Source organism: Xenopus laevis, chromosome 8L (genome assembly GCF_017654675.1).
Source record: "Xenopus laevis strain J_2021 chromosome 8L, Xenopus_laevis_v10.1, whole genome shotgun sequence".
In the NCBI taxonomy this organism is placed as follows: domain Eukaryota; kingdom Metazoa; phylum Chordata; class Amphibia; order Anura; family Pipidae; genus Xenopus; species Xenopus laevis.
Genome location: NC_054385.1, coordinates 134,350,341 through 134,372,305, shown reverse-complemented (window position 1 = coordinate 134,372,305; position 21,965 = coordinate 134,350,341). Strand labels below are relative to the sequence as shown.

Genomic DNA, 21,965 nt, shown 5'->3' with positions numbered 1-21,965 from the left:
CCCTATAGATACAGTAAGGGGGTTATTTACTAAATTCCAAATGCAAAAATCATGAAAAAATTGTGATTTCTTTTTTTATAAAATCAGACTTTTAAAAAAAATCACGGATTTTTCGGAATTTATTAAAGCCCGAGGATTGAAAAGTCTGAATCTGAAAATCCGGCATCTCAGACCTGTCGAGGTTGTATATGAGTCGATGGGAGAAGTCGCAATGATTTTTTGATGTGCGCTGGGTTTTTGTGCAATACCCCGAAGGTTTCTGAGTTGTCGGGCAAAAAAGCATAAAAAAATCTGAGTTTTCAGGTGAAAAAATTTATGAAATTCGGATTTTTCCCGCAAAGCTAATTTTCAGGAAAGTGTAATAATAAATAAGTGTAAAAAACCCAAGCGGATTTAAACGGAGTTTGTAGCAGAAAATGTTGAGATAAAACTGGACTTGGACTAAACTCCAAATGCAAAAATTTATGATTTTGTTTTTATAAAATTGGACTTTTAAAAAAAAAAACCCTGAGAATGGAAAAGTCCGAATCTGAAAATCCGGCATCTCAGACCTGTCGAGGTTGTATGAGTCGATGGGGTATATTTATCAAAGAGTCAAGTTAATAGTGAAATGCCGCCACTCTCCATTCATTTCTATGGGATTTTTAAAGGCGTATTTATCAAAGGGTGAACTTTCACTTTCACCTTCACCCATTGATAAATAAGCCTTTCAAAATCCCATAGAAATGAATGGAGAGCTGCGGCATTTCACTCTAGTGGCGGAGCTTGACTCTTTGATAAATTTACCCCATTGGGAGAAGTCCCAATGATTTTTTGATGCGCTGGGTTTTCGTGCAAAATCTTGAAAAACTGATGAAAAATCGTGAAAATCAGATTTTTTTTTCCTGCAAAGCAAATTTTAAGCGTAAAAAACCCGAAGCGGATTTGATTGGCGTTTGGAGCAGAAATTATTGAGCTAAATTGGGATAAATACCCCTTGTGGTATTACTACAGCTTTCCTAACTAGGGCAGTGAACATCATATACCATGTGTCTGTACAATATACATCCTCATTAACTCCAGTGGCTTCTAACAGGTTAATACTGAGGGCTGATCCCTGTTTATTCCCAGTTATTCATATACTGTGTCTGTGTATTTCTATTACAGATCACTGATTTGCTGCTACTGATGGAACACAAAGTGCTGCAGTTTAGTCTATTTTGCTGCAGTAACTGCAACTTGTCAGTATAATAAGATGGTGGTATATTGTGAATGTCTGTATATTGATACATTATTATACATTATAGGGGTGCAACTATAGGGATAATGATAAGTATTATTAGAGCCACATCACTGCACAATATGCTGCGCTCTGGAAATACATAATAATAATCATATGACACAATAGTGCCATAGCTATAGCTGGATTTATACAGTACATATTGGCTCTTCTGCATGAACTCGTTGGATTAATAATGTCTCACTACAGCAGGTTTAAAGGAGAAGGAAAGGCTAAAAGTAAGTGAGGTTTATCAGAAAGGTCTATATAAATACACCAGTAACCCCTCAAAGTAATGCTGCTCTGAGTCCTCTGTCAAACAGCACATTTCCTTCTATTGTGTACTCATGGGCTTCTGTATCAGACTAACTGTTTTCAGCTTAAACCTCCAGGGCTAGGGCTTGAGCATGCTCAGTTTGCTCCTCTCCCCTCCGTGCTGTAATCTGAGCCCAGAGCTATGAGTGAGCAGGGAGAGACTCAGGCAGGAAGTGATGTTACACCAAGCTAATATGACAGCTGCTATCCTAAACAAACAGAGACAGTGTCTACAGCTGGTAACTCAGGTATGGCAAAGCATTCTACAGAATAAATATAGCATTGTGGCTAAGCTGTTGCCAATAAACTGTCTTGGAGCTTTCCTTCTCCTTTAAGCAGGGTCTCAGCTGTCACAGCTGTAAGTATATAGTGAATAAAGTACCCCCTCTTGTAAAATATAAGGATATTATAAGTTACCGAGGAGTTTCATGACCATATAAAAGCACGAGGCCGAAGGCTGAGTTATACAGGTCATGGAACTCCAAGGTGACTTCTAATATCCTCATATTTTGCAACTGGGGGTACTTTATTTATTATAATACACAAGTTTTAGTGAGTCATGTGACAGAATGACATCACTACTCACCGTTTATAACTGATGACATCAGAACTCACCGTTTATAAGGATATCATTTACAGGATATTCATGGCTTTTGTGTATTATATATAAATATATTGTGCAGAACAAGTAATTAATAAATAATAAGTCAGTGGTGAGTACTCTATAAGACTTACTTGTATTATACAACCGTATTGCTGTGTCGCTTTTCTGTGATTCATTTCTCAATAGAAAAGCTTGTGCAAATACAGGGTGGTCTCTAGGGAACATTGTTGTATGTGATTCACTTTGATCACTATATTATGTACATACTCACAGTATCACAGTTGCTCTATGGAGTAGTGGGGGAGTAGGTCACTGTTCTTCCCTCAGTCAGTAAATGTCAGTAAATGATAAATACCATCATTTATCACCCAAGACGCTGCCAAAATTCTTATTCACTCTCTCATCATATCACGTCTAGACTACTGTAACTCTCTTTTAATTGGCCTCCCCCTCCAGAGACTGTCAGCTCTCCAGTCCATAATGAACACTGCTGCGAGGCTCATACACCTCAGCAACCGCTCCTCCTCTGCCTCGCCATTCTGTCAATACCTGCACTGGCTTCCACTACCTTTCAGAATCAAATTCAAATTAATGACACTGACTTTCAAAGCACTTCATAACTCTGCTCCACCCTACATCTCTGAACTCATCTCTATATACTCACCCACTCGCTTACTACGCTCCTCTACTGACCTGCTACTCAACTCTTCTCTCATTACCTCCTCACATGCTCACATTCAAGACTTTGCAAGGGCTGCACCCCTCCTCTGGAACTCTCTCCCACGCTCTGTCCGACTTTCTCCCAACCTTTCTGCTTTCAAGAAATCTCTGAAAACGCACTTCTTTCGAGAAGCCTCCCCTCACTCTGCTTAACTACCAAACGCAACACCACATACAGTACCACATTTCTCACCCACTTAATTCAATCTTGCCCACTCCCACACCTTGTGTATTACTCCCTTCCCTTTAGAGTGTAAGCTCTTTTGCATAGGGCCTTCCTCACCTTTGTACCTGTATTGATTGTGATGTTTGTTACTCCATATATTCTATGTATAGAATTCATGTGATTTAGTTGTATAATCACATTTACTTTACAGCGCTACACAATATGTTGGCGCTATATACATACATGTTAATAATAATAATAATAATATGACACTTGTCTGTACCCCAGTATAACACGTGCAGTGCAAGAAGGAACCACTAGGCGGCACCATAAGCTTTAGTACAGTCACTAAATTGCACTGCAGCAGATGAGGCCTCTATATATATATACTGTATATGTACCATACTATACTATATACTATATATATATATACTTTATATTTTGGGGTAGGAGACCCTTGGTTAGTGTGAGGTGAATGGATTCGATTCCCTTCTCTGGGGTCCCCTCATTCTCCCACCCACAGAGCTGACTATCTAACTCAGTAACGCTTTGTATCAGTGTTATGTGCATGGTTTGGCCACAGAGCTTGCACTCTTTGTAATCTCATTATGAGTCCAAACTCAGAGCTGATGGAGTGGCTACAGGGACTCCCAGCTCCTTATATACAAACAAACTCTCCTGAACTCCATAGACCACGTGGGACAGCAAACCCTCCCCCTCACATATATAAATTGCTGGTGAAAGTGCCAGGGGCCACTGAGGGTCACAGCCGAGTCACTGGCCCATCACTGATGTTTTCTCTAAGGCAATTAGTCACATTCCTGACTAGCCACTGGCATCTCTGAGATTAGGAGATTAGCTGGGGGCGGGGTTTAGTGGCATCACCATGTCACCCCAACATTCCCCTCTTTCACCCTAAATTCCTTCACTCCATCCACATGCTTTATACCCACTGACCCCACAACTCACTGCACTACAAGTGAGGGGGATATAATAATCAGCTCTTCAGCCAAGGACTTCATTAAGCATCACATTCACGTTGTGCCCCCAGCAATGTCTGCAATTTGAGCTGCAGAGCTGACACTCCTGTTGTCGGGGGATGATTTCTCACGTGAGTAGTTCTGGGTTGCAGAGCTGACACTCCTGTTGTTCGGGGATGATCTCGCGTGAGTAGTTCTGGGCTGCAGAGCTGACACTCCTGTTGTCGGGTGATGATCTTGTGTGAGTAGCTCTGGGCTGCAGAACTGACACTCCTGTTGTTGGGGGATGATTTCTCACGTGAGTAGCTCTGGGCTGCAGAACTGACACTCCTGTTTGGGGATGATTTCTCACGTGAGTAGCTCTGGGCTGCAGAACTGACACTCCTGTTGTTGGGGGATGATTTCTCACGTGAGTAGCTCTGGGCTGCAGAACTGACACTCCTGTTTGGGGATGATTTCTCACGTGAGTAGCTCTGAGCTGCAGAACTGACACTCCTGTTGTTTGGGGATGATTTCTCACGTGAGTAGCTCTGAGCTGCAGAGCTGACACTCCTGTTGTCAGGGGATGATCTCGCATGAGTAGTGCTGGGCTGCAGAGCTGACACTCTTGTTGTCGGGGGATGATCTCGAGTTAGTAGTTCTGGGCTGCAGAGCTGACACTTCTGTTGTCGGGGGATGATCTCGAGTTAGTAGTTCTGGGCTGCAGAGCTGACACTTCTGTTGTCAGGGGATGATCTCGCGTGAGTAGTGCTGGGCTGCAGAGCTGACACTCTTGTTGTCGGGGGATGATCTCGAGTTAGTAGTTCTGGGCTGCAGAGCTGACACTTCTGTTGTCAGGGGATGATCTCGCGTGAGTAGTGCTGGGCTGCAGAGCTGACACTCTTGTTGTCGGGGGATGGTTTCGAGTTAGTAGTTCTGGGCTGCAGAGCTGACACTTCTGTTGTCTGGGGATGATTTCTCACGTGAGTAGTTCTGGGCTGCAGAGCTGACATTCTTGTTGTCAGGGTATGATCTCGCGTGAGTAGTTCTGGGCTGCAGAGCTGACACTCCTGTTGTCGGTTGATGATCTTGTGTGAGTAGCTCTGGGCTGCAGAGCTGACACTCTTGTTGGCAGGGTATGATCTCGCGTGAGTAGTTCTGGGCTGCAGAGCTGACACTCCTGTTGTCGGGGATGATTTCTCACATGAGTAGCTCTGGGCTGCAGAGCTGACACTCTTGTTGTCAGGGGATGATCTTGCGTGAGTAGTTCTGGGCTGTAGAGCTGACACTTCTGTTGTCTGGGGATGCTGGCAGTTTTTCCCATGGGAAGGAGCTGCAGTTGGACAAACAGGAAGCCCAGGGGAAGTTCTGACCTCGGGTCAGTCCGTCATTGGGACTCGTTATCAGCAGCCGCTGGGCAAACATCTTGTGGGAAGAGAAGTGGGAGAGGGGCGAGGGGTGCCAGTGTGGGGGGCACTGACGTTAGTGTTTGGCACAGACACACGTGAGAAACACAATAATGACACAATAATAACACTGACACACACACACAGCTAATGATTGTGTTCTCACGCCATGCCCCCCCATTATATGCCCAGTGCCCTGATCCCCACATGTATCTGCCCCCGCCTGATGAAGGGCACATAGTGTGGCAGTGCCAGTATGGGAGGAGCCTATTGCTGCCCACAGGTCATTGGCTTCTCTCTTACTCACCACTGGGCAATTCTTTCCTGGCACCTGCAGCTCTTCACCTGTTCTTGGACTACAACTCCCACAATGCCCTCATGGTGAGAGACTGGAGGCAGCAGATGTAGAACAGGTAAGGGATCAGTTGTGTATGTGCAGCGTTGCTAGGGAACCCCAAGATCAGTAACACATTCAGCATGACCCCCCTGTATCCCGCTGCTTCCTGAGATGTGGAAAACAGGATCTGTTTGTTTGTACTGGAGAAAGAGACCGGCCGGGGGTTCATCAGGAAACAGCTCCTTCCTGCGCTGGGACAATGGCTGGGAGAGAGGTGCATGATGGGAGCCAATTCCCACCCATTAACAGGGGCCACTATATTCCCCCCACTGTCTGCTCTGACTGTCACAATGACTGGGGGACAATACAGAGTACCATGTGACCCCCTCACTATCACATCACGGGGTGCATCACCCTGGGGTCCAGTTGCCTAATTAATGGAGCCAATGACACACTTGGGATTCTCACAACCCCCCCCCCCCGGCCGACTAATGAGCCGCTCCACTGCTCAATACAGACTCTGGGAATGGGCCATCATGGGGGGGACTGGGGGTATAACATGAATGGCTCATACTGACAACTCCCTGCACCTCCTCATACTGGCAACTCCCTGCACCTCCTCATACTGGCAACTCCCTGCACCTCCTCATACTGGCAACTCCCTGCACCTCCTCATACTGGCAACTCCCTGCACCTCCTCATACTGACAACTCCCTGTACCTGCTTATCTCCCGGGCCCCCTGTATAGGCCACAAGTGGGGCTCAGTCACATGTGAGTTGTGCCCATGGGACCCCCCAATTGCTCCAGAGACAGGGGGTGCTGATACTTTTACCTGAGATATAAATGAGCTTAATGACCCCCCACTCCCCTTATCATTCAATTGCCCCAACATTCTGCCCAACAATGTCACTCCCCCTCCTCTGCTGCTCCAGGCTGGCAGGGCATGCTGGGATTGGTAGTTGTGCTGCTCCAGGCTGGCAGGGCATGCTGGGATTGGTAGTTGTGCTGCTCCAGGCTGGCAGGGCATGCTGGGATTGGTAGTTGTGCTGCTCCAGGCTGGCAGGGCATGCTGGGATTGGTAGTTGTGCTGCTGTAGGGACTGGAGGGGCAAGTAGTGTAGGGGAGAGTGTGAGCTCTGCAGCCCAGTGAGTGACAGGGGAGGGATGCAACTGGATGGGAAGGGACTGGAAAAAGAAAGGTCAGGCTAAGGATGCACGAGCTGTAGGGGATGCTGGGAGTTGCAGTCCAGTGGGTGAGACAGAAATAACTGTAGAACACTTATACATAACACACGGGCCTGACACTGAGCCGAATCACCTCAGAGAACACTGGGCGGCTGTTCAGTTCTGCACCGCTGCTTCCCGCGCTTTCTCAGCCAGGCAATAGCGCTCATCTTGAATGCGCATGCGCACTTTCACATCGATTACACGGAGCGCATCTTAAAATGGTGGCGGGTCACTTCAACTCCATTTCCCAGGCTCCACCGCGCGGTAGAACACGCGTACACGTCCTCGGCTGCACGACGCATGCGTACACTTTACTTGGCTTTGTGCGACCGACGCGGAGTGATGAGGTCGGAGGGGCGGGGCTATTAGTAAGACTGAGTGGGAACAGGTACGTACTGGCCGTAAAGCAGCGGGGGATTATACTGTTTCTATTGCTGTTCATTGAGACATGTTGGGGTGCAGCATGACTGTCGCCTCATTATCAGCTGGGCTGGGGAAGCTGTAACTCTATAAATAAAGAGGGATATGTGTTACCATAGTAACCAGAGGGGCTGCTGTAAGTTGCCATAGACAGTCGCTGTATATAAGTGTGTGTCTCCTGCAGGTACCCGTACATCCCACTCTGTATCATCACGTGTCACTATGACTAAACTGGCCCAGTGGCTCGTGGCTCTGAGTCTCCTGGGAGCCGCTTGGGTCTCCCTCAACTTCAACCTCCTGGGCCTGGACCTGCCGCTGCCCCTCCAGCAAGTCATTTGGCCACTGCCCGTGTATGTGCTGGTCACATTCGGCTGCTTCTCTTTGGCTACTGTCGGCTACAGACTGGCAACCTTCAATGACTGTGAGGAGGCCGCCCGGGAACTGCACCAGCAAATCAGTGAGGCCCACAGAGACTTGACCCTGAAAGGCCTGAGACTGTGATTATTTCCTACTCGCCCCCGACCCCTGAACCAACCAACGACTCAATGGTTTTGTTTTATAATAAACTCTTCCATTTGTCTCATGTGTCCGACCCTTCTCTGATCCACCACAAAACATGAGAGGAGGCTGCACAGGCCTCGACCCACATTGTAACACATTAAACATCTACGTTTTATTCTCCATAATGAAGAACCAAGGTTTTGTGTCTAACAGGGACACTTACTTACGAAAACACATCCGGCCTTGGTTCTTCATTATGGAGAATAAAATGTAGATGTTTAATGTGTTACAATGTGATTCTGACTTTACTACTTTGTGAGTCCAGCCCTGTGCAGCCTCCTCTCATGTTTCTCATATCTGTTCCCTTTGCTCAAGGTCTGGCACATTTGTACCCGAGCCCACCGTCTACTGGAGTAAGTTCACTCAATGCATTCTAATACAGCATATACCGCTTACATATTCATAGGGACATAGGAAGGTAAGTTGGAAAAAGACACATGTCCATCATGTTCAACCTTTAAAGTAACCTGCCTAACTGCCAGTTGATCCAGAGGAAGGCAAAAAAACATCTGAATTCTCTCCAATTTGCCTCAGAGGGGGAAAAATTCCTTCCTGACTCCAAAATGGACCAGTCCCTGGATCAACTTGTACTATGAGCTATCTCCCATATCCCTGTATTCCCTCACTTGCTAAACACCATCCAACCCCTTCTTATACCTATCTAATGTATCAGCCTGTACCCCTGATTCACTTCCCAGCTCTCCCTGTAACACCCCTTTCCCTCCTCTAATCTCATTGGCTCCCTCCTGTCTGCTGGGAGGAGCTACTGGTGAATAAAGCATCCGACCCTTCCTTGTACCTATCTAATGTATCAGCCTGTACAACTGATTCACTTCCCAGCTCTCCCTGTAACACCCCTTTCCCTCCTCTAATCTCATTGGCTCCCTCCTGTCTGCTGGGAGGAGCTACTGGTGAATAAAGCATCCGACCCTTCCTTGTACCTATCTAATGTATCAGCCTGTACCACTGTTTCACTTCCCAGCTCTCCCTGTAACACCCCTTTCCTCTAATCTCATTGGCTCTCTCCTGTCTGCTGGGAGGAGCTACTGGGGAATAAAGCATCCGACCCTTCCTTGTACCTATCTAATGTATCAGCCTGTACCCCTGATTCACTTCCCAGCTCTCCCTGTAACACCCCTTTCCCTCTTCTAATCTCATTGGCTCCCTCCTGTCTGCTGGGAGGAGCTACTGGTGAATAAAGCATCCGACCCTTCCTTGTACCTATCTAATGTATCAGCCTGTACCCCTGATTCACTTCCCAGCTCTCCCTGTAACACCCCTTTTCCCTCCTCTAATCTCATTGGCTCCCTCCTGTCTGCTGGGAGGAGCTACTGGTGAATAAAGCATCCGACCCTTCCTTGTACCTATCTAATGTATCAGCCTGTACCCCTGATTCACTTCCCAGCTCTCCCTGTAACACCCCTTTCCCTCCTCTAAACTGTAGGGCATATTCTAGATGGGGCCTTACCAGTGCTCTATACAGTGGGACCCCCTCCTCCCGTGACTCTCTGCCTCATTTAATACAAGTCAAGACCTTATTTGCCCTTGATGCTGCTGACTGGCATTGCTTGCTACAGACAAGTTTATTATCTACAAGGACTCCAAGCTCCGTCTCCATTATGGATTTGCCTAGTGCAGTCCCATTAAGGGTATAAGTGGATATTGTTACATCCCAGGTGCAGGACTTTACATTTATCAACATTGAATCTCATTTGCCACTTAGCTGCCCAGATTGCCAGTTAGTCAAGATCCTGTTGCAAGTGCCACATCCTGGATGGAATTAATTGGGCTGATAGTTTTGTGTCATCTGCAAACACTGATACATTACTTACAACACCCTCCCCTAAGTCATTAATAAAATTCACCTCGTTTCTATCCTTCTCTGTTATACACAGACACCTACCTGCACACAAACTACCTACCCACATATCCACTGTATCTACTGAACTCTCAGATGCTGAAAGATAATCTGTAGATTTAGTTCCCCTTTAAAGGTATGTTTTCCTGTTCTATGTGCCCCTGCGTTTAGATTGTAAGCCCATAGGCCAAGTATCACTGCACCCCTGTGTTTATATTACATTCTAAGAGACATTGTGGAAATGTGGGCGGAACCCTCTCCATTCCTGTTTCTATTCCAGCCAATGGCAGTGTTGGCTGACTGGCCTATAGAGTACAGCATATTGTGCCAGTGACTAGCAGCACCCGCCGACATGTGACTCAGGTGTAAGAGTTGTTTTTCTCTGGTTTTGTTTTCAGCCCAATATGTTGGAGGTGGGTCAGTCATTGCCCCCGGCATTAGTGAGTGATTGAGTGACGAGGGGTGACTCTCTATTCTGAGTCTGGTATTTACAGGAGCCCATGAGAAAAACAACACATTTCTGCCATTGTGACTGTCTACTCAATCCTCAAGGTGAGCTGCCCCGGGGGGGGGGACTTGTTTTACTTCTCCTGCCCCTCCCCTGTCTGTAAATGGGACCCACCCAGTCATGCAATGCCCCACATACCTCCAACTGTGTATTATATGTGAGGGGCGTGGCCTAATCACACGGCATAACATTCTGCTCACAATCTACTCCCTGCGCTTACTCACCCCAACACGTGTGCCCAGTGTAGTAGCACCCACACCCCTATATAGCCTCTACTTACCCCCCATATATTTATATATAGTGATCATATCCCCTTATATATTTATATATAGTGATCATATATCCTTATATATTTATATATAGTGATCATATCCCCTTATATATTTATATATAGTGATCATATCCCCTTATATATTATATATAGTGATCATAGCTCCTTATATATTTATATATAGTGATCATATCCCCCTTATATATTTATATATAGTGATCATATCCCCTTATATATTTATATATAGTGATCATATCCCCCTTATATATTTATATATAGTGATCATATCCCCCTTATATATTTATATATAGTGATCATATCCCCCTTATATATTTATATATAGTGATCATATCCCCCTTATATATTTATATATAGTGATCATATCCCCCTTATATATATTTATATATAGTGATCATATCCCCTTATATATTTATATATAGTGATCATATCCCCCTTATATATATTTATATATAGTGATCATATATCCTATATATTTATATATAGTGATCATATCCCCTTATATATTTAATATATAGTGATCATATCCCCTTATATATTTATATATAGTGATCATATCCCCCTTATATATTTATATATAGTGATCATATCCCTTATATATTTATATATAGTGATCATACCCCCTTATATATTTATATATAGAGATCATATCCCCCTTATATATTTATATATAGTGATCATATCCCTTATATATTTATATATAGTATCATATCCCCCTTATATATTTATATATAGTGATCATATCCCCCTTATATATTTATATATAGTGATCATATCCCCCTTATATATTTATATATAGTGATCATATCCCCCTTATATATTTATATATAGTGGATCATATCCCCCTTATATATATTTATATATAGTGATCATATCCCCTTATATATTTATATATAGTGATCATATCCCCTTATATATATTTATATATAGTGATCATATATCCTTATATATTTATATATAGTGATCATATCCCCTTATATATTTATATATAGTGATCATATCCCCCTTATATATTTATATATAGTGATCATATCCCCCTTATATATTTATATATAGTGATCATATCCCCTTATATATTTATATATAGTGATCATACCCCCTTATATATTTATATATAGAGATCATATCCCCCTTATATATTTATATATAGTGATCATATCCCCTTATATATTTATATATAGTGATCATATCCCCCTTAACTGTCTCTTCTCCAGTGTAACAATCACAACTTGCCTTTCCCCATAACTGATCCCTTCCATTCCCTTTATCACTTAGTTGCCTGTCACTGTACTTTCTCTATTGATTGGGTGATTGAGATGTGACAGTGGAATGTAGAATTGTTGCTTGAGGCAGAATTGTAGGACTGGGTCAGATGTAAGACTTGATTGTGGGTGTTGTGGCCCCTGGGGATTGCGTGCTGAGCGCTGCTGGTTACAGATTCCAGGCCCATTGTTACGGGAGGAGCTGTTTACTCGGCGGCGCTGGGTGGGGGGTGCAGTGGATCAGGTACGTCTGTTTTGGACATTTTACAAATTCCTGCACCTGCGAGTGTTATTGTGAGTGTTATTGTGAGTGTTATTGCGAGTGTTTGGATAGGGGTGTCCCCTGGGCAGACGACAGCTGTTGCTAAATGCCAGGTTTTTATGGTTAATCCCTTGCCCTGAATAGGTCCTGTCTCGGATCAGAATTGGGGGGCTGTCTGGCTGTTCCCTAATTCAATTGTAATTGCAATGACGTAAAAGGAGTCAAATCTATGGCACATGCCTCACATTGTATCCCAATTGCTCCTCTCAGGAATGTGGCATCTCCCAGTTCAGGTTTGGACAGTGAGTAAATATAGTCCTGGTGTAGGTTCTGCTCTCGCTCTGATGCAACTGTCACCTGAAATAGCTCACTGCCACCTTCCTTATGTAATCCTCTGACACTGGACTCAAATATTAATGTCATACAATCCATCTGGCCTCTCACTGATAATGGGGCCCATGCGAGTAGGACGGGAGTCGGGGCACAAGACAGCTTTAAAGGGCATGTTCACCTTCCAAACACTTTTTTCAGTTCAATTGTTTTCAGATTGTTCCCCAGAAATAGACTTTTTTTTCAATTACTTTCTATTTTTTACAGTTTTTTCAAAATCTAAGTTTAATGTTTGAGTCTGGTAGCTCAGTAATTCAGGTGCAGACTACATTTTGATGCATTGAGTTGATGCATTGAGTTGATGTATTGAGTTGATACATTGAGTTGATGCATTGAGTTGATGCATTGAGTTGATGTATTGAGTTGATCCATTGAGTTGATCCATTGAGTTGATCCATTTCTCAGCAGCATCTCTGGAGTATCAGTAACTATTGTATCAAGTCTAACAGCTGCCTGTAATGAAATTCAGGGATTCTGCTCAGCAGGGACAAACATAACAAATGTATCAATTTAGAACAGTTTACAGGGTCGGCGACCCCAATCCCAGAGCTGGTTTAGACATTTTACATTTCAATATTAGGTCACACATAGAAAGTGTTTGGTAAAAGTCTTTATTTCTGTGGAACTGTCTGACACCAACTGAACTGGAACAAGTGTTTGAAGGTGAACTTCCCCTTTAAGGAAGGATCGGGTGCCTTTTTTTAGCGGGAGGGGGGATAACAGGTTTCTGGTAATAAAACTCTTAGGACAGAACTCAGGGACTGATTCAAATGCCGTTTTGGACTAAGGTGTTGGAATTTTTTTTCTCTCAACTCGGGACTCAAAAAAACGGGAGCCTGATGGTTCTGTGGGTCGGTTCCTATTGATTTTCCTGGAAGTGGGTGAGGCCAGGACTCCTCCCATATTGGGAATATTGCACAACGGCACCACTCCCCCCCCATGTACTTGGCTCCTGTGAGTCAGGGTTGCTCCATAGCGGAAACCTGAACCGGCTGTTACCAGATATTGGGGTGTCATTGAGGGGAGATGTGGGGGAGGGGCAGCAATGTCTTAGTCTGAGCCCAGGTCTGTATTATACAGAGAGGTATATGTGTCTATTTGTGTATATATATATATATGTATATGAGTACATACAGTCATATGAGAAAGTTTGGGAGCCCCTCTCAGCCTGCGTAATAATTTACTCCACTTTCAACAAAAAAGATAACAGTGGTATGTCTTTCATTTCCCAGGAACATCTGAGTACTGGGGGGTTTCTAAACAAATATTGTTAGTGAAGCAATTTTCATTTTTATGAAATTAAATCACATGTGAAAAACTGGCTGTGCATAAAATGTAATTTAGCTAATTTGAATGCATGTAACTGCTCAATACTGATTACTGGCAACACCAAATTGGTTGGATTAGCTGGTTAAGCCTTGAACTTCATAGGCAGATGTGTCCAATCATGAGAAAAGGTATTTAAGGTGACCAATTGCAAGTTGTGCTTCTGTTTGACTCTCCTCTGAAGAGTGACAGCATGGGATCCTCAAAGCAACTCTCAAAAGATCTGAAAACAAAGATTGTTCAGTATGAGGGTTTAGGGGAAGGCTACAAAAAGCATCTCAGAGGTTTATTAAACTGTCAGTTCCAACTGTAAGGAATGGAATGAGGAAATGGAAGGCCACAGGCACAGTTGCTGTAAAACCCAGGTCTGACAGGCCAAGAAAAATCCAGGAGCGACATATGCGGAGGATTGTGAGAATGTTACAGACAAGCCAAAGATCATCTCCAAAGACCTGTAAGAAGATCTTGCTGCAGATGCAGGTGTATCTGTACATCGTTCTACAATTCAGCACAATTTGCACAAAGAACATGTGTATGGCAGGGGGATGAGAAGCCCTTTCTGCACTCACACAAACACACTCGCTTGTTCTATGGAAAAGATCATTTACACAACACACAGGCATTTGGGAACAAAGTGCTTTGGACTGAGGAGACACAAATTGACTTATTTGCTCATAACAAAAAGCACTTTACATGGGGGAAGAAGAACACGACATTCCAAGAAATACACCTGCTACCGACTGTCACATTTGGTGGAGGTCCCATCATGCTGTGGGGCTAGTTCAGGGGCTGTGTGGCTAGTTCAGGGGCTGTGTGGCTAGTTCGGGGGCTGTGTGGCTAGTTCAGGGGCTGTGTGGCTAGTTCAGGGGCTGTGTGGCTAGTTCAGGGACTGTGTGACTAGTTCAGGGGCTGTGTGGCTAGTTCGGGGGCTGTGTGGCTAGTTCAGGGGCTGTGTGGCTAGTTCGGGGGCTGTGTGGCTAGTTCGGGGGCTGTGTGGCTAGTTCGGGGGCTGTGTGGCTAGTTCAACCCAATATGAACAAATTCTTCAGGATAATGTTCAGGCATCAGTCACAAAGTTGAAGTTCCGCTGCAGGGGTCGGATATTCCAACAAGACAATGACCCTAAACTCACTTGGAAATCTATAAAGACATTTATGCAGAGGGACAAGTACAATATTCTGGAGTCCCCCGACTTGAATATCATGGAAAATCTATGGGATGATTTGAAGCAGACTGTCCATGCTCGGCAGCCATCACATTTAACTGAACTGGAGAGATTTTGTATGGACCAATGGTCACAAATAGCCACATCCACAATCCAGACACTCATCAAAGGCTATAGGAGGCGTCTAGAGGCTGTTACATTTGTAACTAAGTATTCATGGAATATCTCTGTTGGGGTGCCCAAATTTATGCACCGGTCTTATTTGGTTTTGATGTATATTGCATATTTTCTGTTAATCCAATAAACTTGATGTCACTGCTGAAATACTACTGTTTCCATAAGGCAAGTTATATATTAAAAGGAAGTTGCTACTTTGAAAGCTCAGCCAATGATAAACAAAACTCCAAAGAATTAAGAGGGGTTCCCAAACTTTTTCATATGTGTTAGTGTGTGTGTATATATGTGTGTGTGTGTGTGTGTGTGTTAGTGTGTGTGTGTGTGTATATATATATATGTGTGTGTGTGTTAGTGTGTGTGTGTATATATATGTGTGTGTGTTAATGTGTGTGTGTGTGTGTATATATATGTGTGTGTTAGTGTGTGTATCAGAACCACCCCAGGTTGGTATGAGGCTTTGCACCCAGACACAGCAGTGAATAGTGACACTCTTTGTGCCTTAATCCCCCACCCATGGGTGCCAGACAAACAGCACTCGGCCTGTGGGTGGGGAGATACTTTCAGTGCACTAGCGATGGGCCAGTAACCATAGAAACGAGTAGGGTCCCCCCACCCATGGGTGCCACAGGACACAGCAGCAAATGGAAATAAATCATTTATTACAAAAAGGCACTTGTGAAATCAGGCACTTAATTAAAGGGGAAGTATTCCCAGCATCCAGTTAATAAAGGCAAGTAAGTCCCACTGGGTCAGGCCCTGATATTGCACACAACTGTAACTCCCTGAACCCTGCAGGAGCCGCCCAGTGGGGGGAATGTTCCAAACGTCTGTGTGACGTGTTCGGGGGGTGATTACGTGGGACCCGCCCGTATCTATCACTAAAGGGTCAGTCTCTTCCCTTTCTGGCCAAGGACCCGGCCCTCTGAGCTGTGTGTGTGTTTCCTGCTGGAAGGGCCCGGTCAGCTCCCAGGGGCCCCGGGGTGTTTGTGTAGCTGCAGCTCAGAGAGACCCAGTCCTGACTCAGCCGTGAGTAAAACGCTGATGCGCCAGAGCTCGGGATCAGGTGGGAACCACAATGGGAGTTGCTGAGTCAGCGGGGAGTTGTTGTTGTGCAGCTGATCCTGCCGTGTAACCCCTTCCCTGCCATAGCCTCGGCACTATCACCATCACCAACACCATATAGTCATTAATGCAGCATCATAGAGCAGTGCTGAGTATCATGCTGGCACTCGGGTGCAATATTTAGGCACTTGGCTGTGTGTTTGCCCCGGGGCAGATATTAGGCCTGCAGGAGACGATAGGTTGGCGGATCTGGGGGGAACTGGGAGAAGAGCCAGAAGCGCACGAGGCTGGTCACAATGCCAGGGAAGTTGGGCACCTGGGGGCAAAGAAACATACAGTGAGGGGCCCGAGTCATAGCAGCACCCTCACTACCCCTCCCACACCCTCACTACACTCCCCCCCACCCTCACTACACTCCTCCCCAACCCCCTCACTACACCCCTCCCCCACCCTCACTACACTCCCCCCACTACACCCCTCCCCCACCCGCACTACACCCCTTACTACACTCCCCCACCCTCACTACACCCCTCCCCCCACCCTCACTACACCCCTCCCCCCACCCTCACTACACCCCTCCCCCACCCTCACTACACTCCTCCCCCACACTACACCCCCAGCCAATGAGCTAACAGTGGGCAGTACCGTGATGTAGAGGTCACTCTGGACCAGTCCGTACAGGACCCACGAGCTGGAGGTGAGGAAAGTGGCCACGGTGAGGGGGAAGGAGAGGCACTTGGTGGATTTGCTCCTTATGATTTGGGCCTGTGGGAGACAAAGATCCGATGTTGGGACACGTTATTAGGGACTGGGATCACCCATTGGGTGGGCACTGAGGGGGGGTACATACCAGGTCAGCCAGAGGAGACAGGTACATGCTGATAGTGAAGACACTGCAGAACAGGCCCAGTTGGTTGAGCCGTGAGTTCAGATCCAGGATCCATAGGGTGAAGTAACAATAGCCCAACAACAGGACTCCCAGTGACACCAGCACTTGGCTGCCCACGTAGCGCTGCAAATACACAAGAGAATGAATGCGCCAGGCCCAGGGGGCGGAGCCTACCAGTGATGCCAAGTAGTAACGGCACTTACCCTCTCGGGCGAGTACAGTAAATACGCCCCCATGTACAGGCTCTGCAGAGAAGCACCAATAGCGTTCACTATCATGAGGGTCCCGTCCCCCTTCAGGTACCCGTAATAGAACCAGCCCAGGTTACTGTGGGCACAAACAAAACAGTCATGCGCCAATCCCAGTGCCTTCGTCCAATCACATTCCTTCCCTTAACTACACATGCGGAGAGGAGCACTGGGATTGGTAAGAGGAAAAGTTGGGTATGAGGGACAGTGTAATAGGACTGTGATCTATTCTCCCAGGGGTGACTAAATAATTATGAGACTAGTAGTACATTTTCTAGCAGTGAAATACAGACCAGTGAGTCTGTCACAACCTGTACAAAATGGAGGGAAGCCCTAGAAACCTGGCACCCACTTACCTTGCGTTACTGAGAGAAAACTGTGCCAAACAAGTCTGGGTACATTAATACTGCAATGCTGGGGGGCAGGGGTAAGAATGGGCTGAAGGAGTAGTGGATACTCAGAGCTAAAGTTCAGCTCATGTGGTTAGAACTGTTACAGGAATGGGTAAGTGTATGCATCTCTCTCCCATTACACTTCTCTCTACTGCAGCCGAGGGCCCCACTAATACAGACAGGTATTCCCATTGGGACCCCGGGGCCCCTACGTACTTCAGATCTGTTGTCAGGAAGGGCAGGTACTGGATATTCTCTACACTCCGCTGGGCAACCATCACCCGCAGGTCTGACCTATTGGGAAAGAACAGTGTGGTTATTTCAGGCAGCCTGGCACTCACAAGGGGCATAAATACTGGGCACACAGGGGGTATATGAGTGGCACAGACAGAAGGAGAATGAGAGAATTGGGAGGGGGTAAGTAAAGAAGAAGCAGAGCCTGTGGCTGGGGGGGGGGGCTCCAAATTGGGGGGCCACTGTGCTACTGTTCTGGTACAGAACAGAATTATAGGGGGACAGAGGCTCAGGGTCCCCAACAGGATTATAGGGGGACAGAGGCTCAGGGTCCCCAACAGGATTATAGGGGGACAGAGACTCAGGACACAAAAGGATTATAGGGGGACAGAGACTCAGGGCACAACAGGATTATAGGGGGACAGAGGCTCAGGGTCCCCAACAGGATTATAGGGGAACAGAGACTCAGGACACAACAGGAGTATAGGGGGACAGAGACTCAGGACACAACAGGATTATAGGGGGACAGAGACTCAGGACACATCAGGATTATAGGGGGACAGAGACTCAGGACACATCAGGATTATAGGGGGACAGAGACTCAGGACACATCAGGATTATAGGGGGACAGAGACTCAGGACACATCAGGATTATAGGGGGACAGAGACTCAGGACACGACAGGATTATAGGGGGACAGAGACTCAGGACACGACAGGATTATAGGGGGACAGAGACTCAGGACACATCAGGATTATAGGGGGACAGAGACTCAGGACACATCAGGATTATAGGGGGACAGAGACTCAGGACACATCAGGATTATAGGGGACAGAGACTCAGGACACGACAGGATTATATGGGACAGAAGACTCAGGGACACGACAGGATTATAGGGGACAGAGATCAGGGACACAGGGACAGAGGGACACGACAGGATTATAGGACAGAGACTCAGGACACACAGGATTATAGGGGGACAGAGACTCAGGACACAACAGGATTATAGGGGGGACAGAGACTCAGGACACAAACAGGATTATAGGGGACAGAGAGGCTCAGGACACAACAGGATTATAGGGGACAGAGACTCAGGACACGACAGGATTATAGTGGACAGAGACTCAGGACCGACAGGATTATAGGGGGACAGAGACTCAGGACACGACAGGATTATAGGGGGACAGAGACTCAGGACACGACAGGATTATAGGGGGACAGAGACTCAGGACACGACAGGATTATAGGGGGACAGAGACTCAGGACACAACAGGATTATAGGGGGGGACAGAGACTCAGGACACAACAGGATTATAGGGGGGGGACAGAGGCTCAGGACACAACAGGATTATAGGGGGACAGAGACTCAGGACACAACAGGATTATAGGGCGGGACAGAGGTTTCAGGACACAACAGATTATAGGGGACAGAGGATTATAGGGGGACAGAGATCAGATACAACAGGGATTATAGGTGGGGACAGAGGTTCAGGACACAACAGATTATAGGGGACAGGAACTCAGGACACGACAGGATTATAGGGGGACAGAGACTTCAGGACACGACAGGATTATAGGGGGACAGAGACTCAGGACACGACAGGAGACAGGGCTCAGGACACAACAGGATTATAGGGGACAGAGGTTCAGGACACATCAGGATTATAGGGGGGGACAGAGACTCAGACACAACAGGATTATAGGGGGACAGAGACTCAGACACAACAGGATTAATAGGGGCGGACAGAGGTTCAGGACACGACCAGGATTATAGGGGACAGAGGCTCAGACACAACAGGTTAATAGGGACAGAGACTCAGGACAACAACAGTGATTATAGGGACAGAGACTCAGGACACAACAGGATTATAGGGGGAGACAGAGACCAGGATACAAAACAGGAATTATAGGGGACAGAGACTCAGGACACAACAGGATTATAGGGGAACAGAGGCTGAGGACACAACAGGATTATAGGCGGGACAGAGACTCAGGACACAACCAGGATTATAGGGGGCGACAGAGACTAGGACACAACAGGATTAATAGGGGTGACCAGAGACTCAGGACACAACAGGATTATATGGGGGACAGAGACTGCAGGCATACTAAACAGGATTATAGGGGCGACAGAGACTCGGACACAACAGGATTATTAGGGGGACAGAACTCAGGACACAACAGGTTATAGGGGACAGGGACTCAGACACTAACAGGATTATAGGGGGACAGAGGCTTGAGGACACAACAGGATTATAGGGGGGACAGTGATCTCAGGACACATCAGGATATAGGACCAGAAGGGACTTCAGGACACAACTAGGATTTAATAGAGGGACAGAAGGATCTCGGACTCACAGGCCGCTGCGGAGAACATCCCCAGTGGTGAAGACGATTTACAGGCCCCGGAGAGGAGCCAACATCCAGTTCCATGTTTGTAACCCGAAGGGAGAATCCGGGCGGCAGCGCAGCCAGGAAAGTCCGGGGATGGAAACGGGGCCTGCGGGACCAGGCAGTAGGAAAGGCCGAAACTGAGCGAGGGATCCTGGGCCCTGCTCCTCCCCTTCTGCCCCCGCCTCCAACTGCCACATCGGCACCTGCCACATTCCTGTCCCTGATATTTACCCCCTGTCCCTCCCCTATATATATGTATATATACCCCCTGTACCTCCTCTATATATATATATACCACCCCCTGTACCCTTACTCCTATATATATATATATGTATATATTCACCGTTACCTCCTTATATATATATATATATACCCCCTGTACCTCCTCTATTATATTATTAATATATATACCCCCCTGTACCTCCTCTCTCTCTCCTTCTATATAGTATATTATTATACCCCTGTACCTCCTCTCTTCTCTCTCTCTCTTCTTCTGCTCTCTCTCTCTATATACCCCCTTGTTACCTCCTCTATTATATATATATATATTACCCCCTGTACCTCTCTCTCTTCTCTTCTCTGTCTTCTTCTCTATTATATATATACCCCCTGTACCTCCTCTTCTCTCTCTCTCTCTCTCTCTCTCTCTCTCTCTATTATATATACCCCCTGTACCTTCCTCTCTCTCTCGCTCTATATATACCCCCTGTACCTCCTCATATATATATATATATAACCCCCGTACCTCCTCTATATATATTATATATATACCCCCTTTGTACCTCCTCTCTCGCTCTCTCTCTCTCTCGTCTATATAAGCCCCCTGTACCTCCTCTTCTCTTCTCTCTTCTCTCTATATATATACTCCCCTGTACCTCCTCTCTCTCTCTCTCTATATATATAACCCCCCTTGCTACCTCCTTCTCTCTCTCTCTCTCTCTCTATATAATATATATATACCCCCTGTACCTTCCTCTCTCTCTCTATTATATTTACCCCCTGTACCTCCTCTCTCTCTCTCTCTTATATATATATACCACCCTGTACCTCCTCTCTCTCTCTCTCTCTCTCTCTCTCTCTTATAGTATATATATACCCCCTGTACCTCCTTCTCTCTCGTCTCTCTCCTCTCTTTATATATATAGTTATACCCCCCTGTACCTCCTCTCTCTCTCTCTCTCTCTCTCTATATATATACCCCGTACCTCCTTCTATATATATATATATACCCCCTTTATCCTACTCTTATATATATATATATATATACCCCATGTCTCTCCCCTATATATATATATTATTACCCCTGTACCTCCTCTCTCTTCTCTCTCTCTCTCTCTCTCTTATATATATATACCCCCTGTACCCATCCTCTATATATATATTATATATTATTTATACCCCCTGTACCTCCTCTCTCTCTCTCTTCATATATATATATATACCCCTGTATCTTCCTCCTCTCTCTCTCTCTCTCTCTATATATTATATATTACCCCCGTACCTCCTCTCTCTCTCTCTTCTTATATTATACCCCCTG

General features: G+C 45.9%; 2 protein-coding genes across 3 annotated transcripts; one reads left to right on the top strand and one right to left on the bottom strand.

The window, feature by feature from the left end:
- The first annotated feature begins 7,223 nt into the window (after positions 1–7,223).
- On the top strand, positions 7,224–7,991 carry dpm3.L (dolichyl-phosphate mannosyltransferase polypeptide 3 L homeolog). Its single transcript, XM_018231575.2, has 2 exons — positions 7,224–7,380; positions 7,597–7,991. Exon 2 carries the CDS (start codon positions 7,635–7,637, stop codon positions 7,911–7,913), a length of 279 nt encoding a protein of 92 aa, XP_018087064.1. The 5' UTR covers positions 7,224–7,380; positions 7,597–7,634; the 3' UTR covers positions 7,914–7,991.
- A 7,858-nt stretch (positions 7,992–15,849) lies between these two features.
- slc50a1.L (solute carrier family 50 (sugar efflux transporter), member 1 L homeolog) lies at positions 15,850–20,629 on the bottom strand. 2 transcript variants are annotated; one of them, NM_001091035.1, is given in 11 exon segments: positions 15,850–16,588; positions 16,918–17,037; positions 17,123–17,284; positions 17,365–17,488; positions 18,018–18,095; positions 20,393–20,401; positions 20,404–20,417; positions 20,419–20,430; positions 20,433–20,453; positions 20,455–20,462; positions 20,464–20,613. In NM_001091035.1, coding segments are annotated over 11 exon segments (651 nt in total). In that variant the 5' UTR covers positions 20,468–20,613; the 3' UTR covers positions 15,850–16,489.
- Positions 20,630–21,965: the final 1,336 nt, after the last annotated feature.

What these genes read in the sequence shown, in the direction of transcription:
- dpm3.L (XM_018231575.2), top strand. Translation starts at nt 7,635, where the DNA reads ATGACTAAACTGGCCCAGTGGCTCGTGGCTCTGAGTCTCCTGGGAGCC.
- slc50a1.L (XM_041571987.1), bottom strand. Translation starts at nt 20,467, where the DNA reads ATGGAACTGGATGTTGGCTCCTCTCCGGGGCCTGTAAATCGTCTTCAC. An exon ending in GATGTTCTCCGCAGCGGCCT is followed by an intron (nt 18,096 to 20,392) that starts GTGAGTCCGAGA and finishes CTTTCCCAATAG; the next exon opens with GTCAGACCTGCGGGTGATGG. An exon ending in TTCCTGACAACAGATCTGAA is followed by an intron (nt 17,285 to 18,017) that starts GTACGTAGGGGC and finishes GTGTATTTGCAG; the next exon opens with CGCTACGTGGGCAGCCAAGT.